Source organism: Arachis ipaensis, chromosome B07 (assembly GCF_000816755.2).
Source record: "Arachis ipaensis cultivar K30076 chromosome B07, Araip1.1, whole genome shotgun sequence".
In the NCBI taxonomy this organism is placed as follows: Eukaryota; Viridiplantae; Streptophyta; class Magnoliopsida; order Fabales; family Fabaceae; genus Arachis; species Arachis ipaensis.
The window spans coordinates 10,625,551-10,633,307 of NC_029791.2; the positions used below are offsets into that span (position 1 = coordinate 10,625,551).

A 7,757-nucleotide genomic window follows, 5' to 3' on the forward strand; every position below is an offset into this window, starting at 1 on the left:
TGCACCTTCTGATAAGCAGCTCTTGACCCACTCTTCATTTTTTCTAAAAAAAGGAAGTAAAAACGATTAGTGCACAAGTCGGAAGTAAGAAAAGTCACCTACAAAATCAAACACAAAAACTACCTAGCTCGATCCTAATATAGCTCGGAGATCCAAGAAAAAATTTTTTGGTGTCCAGGTTTGGGGCCCGTATCCAAGCCTTTCGAAAAAACTCTACCACAACCTCCTCTACCTCGTCCAAATCTACCAAGCCATATTTCTCTACGGGAGAAGTCTCGACCCTATATAGAGGAAATCGGGGATCATTATTTTCATTTAGAAAAAAGGAATGATGACCTTTAACAGCTTAAACTTTAAAGAAGAAAGTTTTGAAGTTATGAAAAGACTCATCAAAAATGAAAAAAACTTTCTGGTCTTGTATAGCTCGGAAGGAAACTCACTGCTGCTTATTTTTAGCACTAAAAGGCTAAATGAAACAGATAGAAAATGGTCTTTAAAGAGATCGAAAAATCAAGTGCATGACTGACAAGCTGGTAAATCTTGAGGAAACCCCAGAAATTGGGGTGAAGCTGGGAAGGAACTACCCTACAGTGGGATAACACCTCTATCTCGAAGTCGAAAAAGGAAAAGGTAACCCCTAAACAAGTGAACAGACAGTCGTACAAAAAAAAGAAGTGGGATCAGAATCGTTCATTCTCCCACAGTAAACCCGGTTCATTGAGTCTGGGGCCACTAATTCATACTTTGTCTCATCGACATCAGAAATGCAGATCCTATGGTGTTTACGAAGTTCAGTTACAAATACATTATCGACAATGGGGTGTTCAGACAAGACGGAGGAATCTACCCATCTTAACAAAGCCTCCATAATCCAGGAAGACATTTTCAGAAATGGGAGAAGATATACAAGAAGATATATCTACATTACACAAAGAAAAAATAATTATCAAAAGCAGATTTTGAAACAAGACAATCCTTTCCCATACAAAGCAACCAATTGCATCAAAAGAAACAATTTTTGTAAAAAGAAAAACACAAAAATTCCAAAGTCTCCTATAAGCAAATAGTGAAAGCACCACCAAAACCTACTCAGAACCTCTTCCTCCATCACTTAGTACACTCAATAAAAACAACGAAGCCAATAAAGAGTGAAAAGTAACGAAAGACTAACCTTTCTTGGAGGAAAACGGACAGCAAGAAGGAAGGGGATGCCGAAAACGCTGAAAATTCCAGGAACGGAAACAGCAAGCACCAAAGCGCGAAGATCTTTCGAACAAGGAAGAAAGTACTAAGGAAAAATTCGAAAAGAAGAAAGAGAAAGAGACGAAAGGAATTTATAACATACTAGGGGCATAATTGTAAAACGACGTAATCATTAAAAGAGCGCACCGTTACCAATGTAACTGCCTCTACGTGTAAATACAAAAAGCCAAACGGACGCGACAGTTGACAAGACACGACGATTGATGATTTGAAATCACGTCGGTTTTTCAACTTGAAAACACGTCGGTTCTTCAACTCGGGAAGAGGATAACGACTTAGGCAGTCCCGAGCTCTATCAATACTCAAGTCCAACTCCTATTGAAGAGATCAGACTTGAGTAGGGGCACTGTTCATACCCTGACCCAAATTATAAGCTAGACCCAAATTAAGCTAAAAGGCCCAATCATGAAGGTTGGCCTTTGCCACCTATCCGACCTCTACAAAGAGATCGGGGTCAACACCAGCAGGTGCTTAACACTTATCCAACTAAGTAATTGCCTCCTTATATCTCTTACCCACTTCTAGAGGAGAGATACCAACAACTCTAAGATAAAGGGACGGTTATCCACCACCAGAAGTGGAACGACTTCAACAGTGGTTGTTAGCTCAGCTCCTATAAATACTCTGACACCCTCAGGTACATCTAAGTTCCAATACGCTAAAACTTGATTAACCCCTTATTGACTTAGGCATCGGAGTGTCTTGTAGGTACCACCTCCCACCTTTTCGAAAACACAACTCAGACGGTAGCTCTCTGATGCAGGACAAGTCAGAGACCACTCCTTTGAACGTTTGGGTCTCGTAAGCAAGCTCAATCCCCATCTGGTTCCAGGTAACCCCTGGAATAACTATTATTTTCTTAAATACGCATGGATCAAAACTTTTTTCAAAATGCGCAGCACCAAATCATGGGACGCACCCACGAATTGGAAATAGCCTCAATCTCAACGTTGACGCCCAGGAAATGTTAGCATAAATCCATCTTGTGTATAGCGCCCACGAAATGGGCTTCTCAGGTATGGTGAATGCGAATTCGGCTATCACAGAGGTGGTACCCACGAAATGGTGGCAGAGGAAAAATTCAAGGGGAATGAATACTTTCCATTGTTAAAAAAAAAATTTGAGAGTTTAAAGTGTGATATTTAACCCTCCATTGCTCTCTCTCGTATTTATTCTTAGTCCCACTTATAAAACTAATGGAGAGAGTGTGATCTCAATTGTTAAAAAAAATTGAGAGGATCTATTTCCAAACTCAAGGGGGTTAGACGCGAATTGGACCCAATTCACTAGTATCAAACACGAAATGCAGCAATTAAGTTGTAATAATCTAGAAGTATGGATCCTCCACCACCATCTTCACGTAATTATCTGCTAAAAATATGGACCATCCACCACCATTTTAAAATAATATTTCATTTAAACCACCTATTGCAGATATTCCTTCTAGATATTTATTTTAATCATTTTATCACTATATTTTTATTATTAAATTTGTTTGTAACATTGTGTGGCATGAAATCTTAGTTTAATTTTTATTTTTTTCACATGTGATTTTATTTTTATATAGTTTTCTATTATTTTTATAGTTAGTTACATCAAGTTCTTGACCCTAATAAAGGAAGAGAGAGTTCTAATAGGAATAAAAAATAAATAAAAATAGCAACAAAAGATACAATGACACATATTTCACATTTGTTTTTTATTTTCACCTACTATATCTGATATCATACACAATAAAACAGCAAACACTAACTACACAATAATTTCTTTGGCATTGCTATCAAGATTATTGTGAATTATAATTTTATTATTATTCACCACATACAAGAACACTGTTTTCTAATGATACTACGAGAGAAGAACCAATTGCCTAATAAATAGAACTAATAAGAGAGCAAATAAAGAATTAATTGCCTAAACGATTGTAATCTCAGCCACGCACTTAATTAATTAAATTATGTAATCTTTGATCCACCGAATATGCTATAGTTTAATTAAGTTAGTTAAACCACCATTTTTATAATTTGAAAGTTGGTCTGTGAAAGATTGATGATTTCTTTGTCATAGAATTTTTGGCTCCTTAATGATTAATTTTGTTTTATGAGTGCATCTAAAATATGGGATCATTATTTAACAAACGTTTTTTTTATTCAAATACCGATTTTAATTAAATTAAAACGAGGAAGCCCATTTCGTGTGTGTTAGAATTGGAATGGCCCATTGAAATGGCCCAATTCGTGTGTGCTACCATTGACATGCCTATTTCGTGGAAGTCATCTATAGAAGGTCCCATTTTGTGGGCGTCAGCGTTGAGATGTAGGCTATTTCTAATTCGTGGGTGATTTCCATAATTTGGTGCTGCGCATTTAAAAAAAGGTTTTGATCTATTTGTATTTAAAGAAATAATTTTTTTTGTATTTATTTCAATAAAAAAATCTTGAATAAACGGTTTAATTTAAATCGGTTTAAATTTAAACACTTTTCTATTGTATTACTAATAAAATAAGTAAGTTAAGAAACTTTTTCTATCTATCATCAAACTCAAACACAAGTGTTAGTTATTGAGTAACAGGACATCACATGAAAATTTGTTAATAACACACAAAACAAACAAGTTTATATATACTTTCAAATTTTAAGAATTGAAATCCATCAATTTAGGTGGTATCCTATTAATCAAATGAATTTACTAGTTCAACAAAATGCTAGTTTGCAATTCTAGTAAATTTGAGAGGTTTATAGAGCGAAAGTTTATTACTTCTCCATTCGACAACATGTGTTGAAGATTTAAAAGACGATCCTCTAACCACCTATATTATTACGTACTTGACAACAGTTTTTATTGTATTATATTTAGAAAGTGTCTCTATTTTGTTAATAGAATATAAAATTTAGAGTTAAAAAATAATACATAAAAAATGTAGTCTTATTGTGTATATAATCATACTTAATCAGTAAATTAATAACTCGACCAACTCAAATTAATTTGTCGCACTGCTTTAGTTGCCCTAAGAAATAAGGTTTCTTTACTTTTTTTTTGAATTTGGTTTTATGCATCAAAATTTGAATTTTTCTTGAAAAAAAAATTGTTATTCACATTCTAACAAATAGGATAATAATACTACATAAGCAGGACGTAAATTCAAGTGTAAAACTGTACAAAACGCTAAAAAATTCTTTCAGTTTGATTATAATTGAGAACACAGGAGACCTATTCATCGTCACCGTGTGAAGTTGGAGATATGAGGCAGCGGCACAATGGGCAAGAATACGGCGACTGATGGTCGGCACAGCATCGGAGCCAGCGGAGCATGCAACGATCATGAAAAACATGCGAGCAATTTATGCGAACAACTTCTACACTTGAATCTTCGTTACCATGGCCAAACTTCTCCAAGCAAATAGCGCATTCAGCGTCATCATCTTGCTCATCAATTTTGGATCTCTCTAACAGATTCACGAGTTGTGCTAGTTCAGGAACGTTTTCACAGAGATCATCATTATAGATATCAGAATCTTGAACAATGTTGCGCCTGGTAACAACGTGAAGGTTCACAACAATCTCCAGCGTGTTGGAGTCACACCCTTCACGGCTTAGAATCCTTCTTGCAGTTTCGCCTATGGCAGGTAAAATTTGGTCCAATAACTCAGGGGATGCAGGCACTGAAGAGAAGATTTCATGCAATAAGATTGTGTCTTCTCTGTTGAGGTCTGTGAATGGAGTACAACTACATAGGATATCTGAGGGAACCAAGATTGCTTAAGTAGTTGTAGTAGAAGAAAATTCAACATCAGAGCCTTGGGTTATTTGGATCAATTCTTGGGTGCAATTGAGAATGATGGAGAAACAATCATCGAAATAAAACTCATGTGGTATGGCTTGATTTTCAATGGGAGTAATTAGCAACGAAAAAACGGTGGATTCCATGGCAAAGTAACAAAAGTGATGGGTTCGTTTACTCTATGCTATGTAGCTTTTATAGAGTCTTGATTTTCTTTAATAGCTTAAGAGAAAAAATCTTTATCTAAATTAAAAATGGTTTTAATTTAGTTTCCTGTTGACATGAATTGATATTTTCTATAGATCCTAAAATATTAAAGATTTGATCTATTTTTTGCATTGATAAGATATTAAAAGAGCAACGTGTTATTATGATATTTTTTTGGTGGTAAATATTATTGATTTTTACATGGTTAATACGAATAATTTAATTAAATATCTTTAATAGAATTTAGCTAAATACTTTAATACATGAATGATATGATTTAATTTAACACATAAATCAAATCTTAAATTTGAAAGTTGCCTTGGAATTATTATTGTTGTTTAATTTGAATTTGATCTTAAAAATATAAAATATCTTTATACTTAATTTTTAAACCATTAAATAATCCTTTTAAAAGAATTTTAAAAATACTAATATATATATCATTTTAAAAAAACTAAAATAATATTTTTTTAGACTAAAGTTATTTAATTCCGTTAGATATTAGATATTTGAACTTGATTTATTTTAAGAAGAATAAAATATCGGATTTGTTAATGGGTAAATAAGAAAATTATCATTTTAGTTAATTTTTAAAAAACTAATATATCCCTTTATGAATATGGTTGTTTAATTGTATTAGAAATTAAAAACTTTGAATTCAGTTTTAGAAATATGGAGCACTTCAGTATAAAAAAATTAGTTATTAAATTAGTCAATATGTATATTATATATACGAAAAATATTGATCAGGGTCTTACTCTACATATTTTTATTTTTGTGTATTTTACCTTTAACATGTATTTTTCAACAACTAATTTTTTTGTATACATATAACATGGTTAATTTTTTTTGTTATAAAATATTTGTTGTGTCCCCTTAATGGCATTTAACAATGCCTAAATAAAATTTTAGCTATAGAACATTTTTTTAATGTATAATAATATGTTTGATTTTTGATTTTATATCTATTGATGGTATGATTAATAATTCACAGAAAGCAAAGCGGGTCCATTCTATCCTATTATGCCAAAATAATATAGGTTGAAATTACTACTCCATCCTGCTAAATGTTGGATTGGCGGATTAGTGGGTCGCGCAAGCCTTTTAAAAAAAATTATAAATATAAAATATTAAAATGATTAAATCACAGTATGAAAGAACATCTTTATCTTTAAATTTTTTCAATATCAAATTATATTTTTTCAAAGTCACAGTATATTACAACAAAAAGAAAATCATAATTTACAATCACAAGTTTATATCATACCAGATTTTATACATGCTTGAAATCTGTTGCGGCTTGGCCCAAACTGAATGTGGGCCGGCCCGACCCGGGAACAACCCGATCCGAACGGTTAGGAGCAAGGCGCCCGTCCGCTGACCCGGACACGCGTCCCTGACAGCTTCGCTACAGTTGTGCAGGGAAGGTCTCGAAGAAGGTGGGTCTGTTCTTGCTGGGCCCACCTCTATAACGGTATAAATGGGGAAGGACCTACCCTTCCCCCAAGGTACGTCACATACCACTCAATCCTTATTCGCCTGCACACTTCACTGACTTGAGCGTCGGAGTGTCTTTGCAGGTGACACCCCCCTTCCACACTCGAAGTGCTCGGGACGTCGCATACCCCAACCCGGTGATGTACGACCAGGCGAGACCTCCCCCCTCTTCAACCAGGACACCCACCTGAACCGTCCGGTACCCGACCTACCGAACATTGGCGCCGTCTGTGGGATCGAACCCACGACCCCATTTCATCGTTCCATCCTCGAAGTCCGGCTGCCAAAGCACTTTGACAAGCCAACAGACATGAGGTACGACGAAACCCAAGACCCACAGGAGCACCTTACGGCCTTCGAGGCCAGGATGAACCTGGAGGGAGTAAGGAATGAGGTAAGGTGCCGCACCTTTCTGGTCACCCTCGCGGGACCTGCGATACGATGGTTTAATAGCCTCCTGCAGGGCTCGGTGGCCAAGTTCTCGGATATAAGCCACGCCTTCTTGGCCCAATTCACTACCAGGATAGCCAAGGCAAAGCACCCAATCAACCTGCTGGGAGTGACGCAGAGGTCCGGAGAACCGACAAGAAAATATCTGGATCGTTTCAACGATGAGTGCCTGGAGATCGATGGACTGACCGACTCAGTTGCCAGCCTATGCCTGACGAACGGTCTCCTAAACGAAGACTTCAGAAAGCACCTCACGACAAAGCCGGTGTGGACAATGCAGGAGATCTAATGCGTAGCCAGAGAATACATCAATGACAAAGAAGTCAGCCAGGTCGTGGCTGCCAATAAATGGCAACCCTCCTACAGTCAAAACCGGCACCACGGAAGCGGAGAAAGGCAGAAGGAACACGCCAGAGACGGCGGTCCGAGTAAGAATCCCAGGCCGTTCCCTCGCATCGGGAAGTTCACCAACTACACCCCCTCACTGCGCCGATTGTGGAAGTTTACCAACAAATAGCCGAGAAGGAGATCTTGTCGAAGCCCCGACCACTGAAGGAG

At 36.4% G+C, this 7,757-nt stretch overlaps 1 protein-coding gene across 1 annotated transcript; it reads right to left on the reverse strand.

Moving 5' to 3' along the window:
• On the reverse strand, nt 4,475-6,875 carry LOC107606623. Its single transcript, XM_021107683.1, has 2 exons — nt 6,809-6,875; nt 4,475-5,004 (listed from the first exon to the last, which is right to left on the reverse strand). The coding sequence occupies exons 1-2, from the start codon at nt 6,873-6,875 to the stop codon at nt 4,475-4,477; spliced, it is 597 nt and encodes a 198-aa protein (XP_020963342.1).

Bases quoted from the DNA above. Each gene is read 5' to 3' on its own strand.
- LOC107606623 (XM_021107683.1), bottom strand. From the start codon at position 6,875: ATGCGACGTCCCGAGCACTTCGAGTGTGGAAGGGGGGTGTCACCTGCA. The intron at 5,005-6,808 runs GTCAGTGAAGTG...TGGTTCCCTCAG, and splicing joins AAAGACACTCCGACGCTCAA to ATATCCTATGTAGTTGTACT.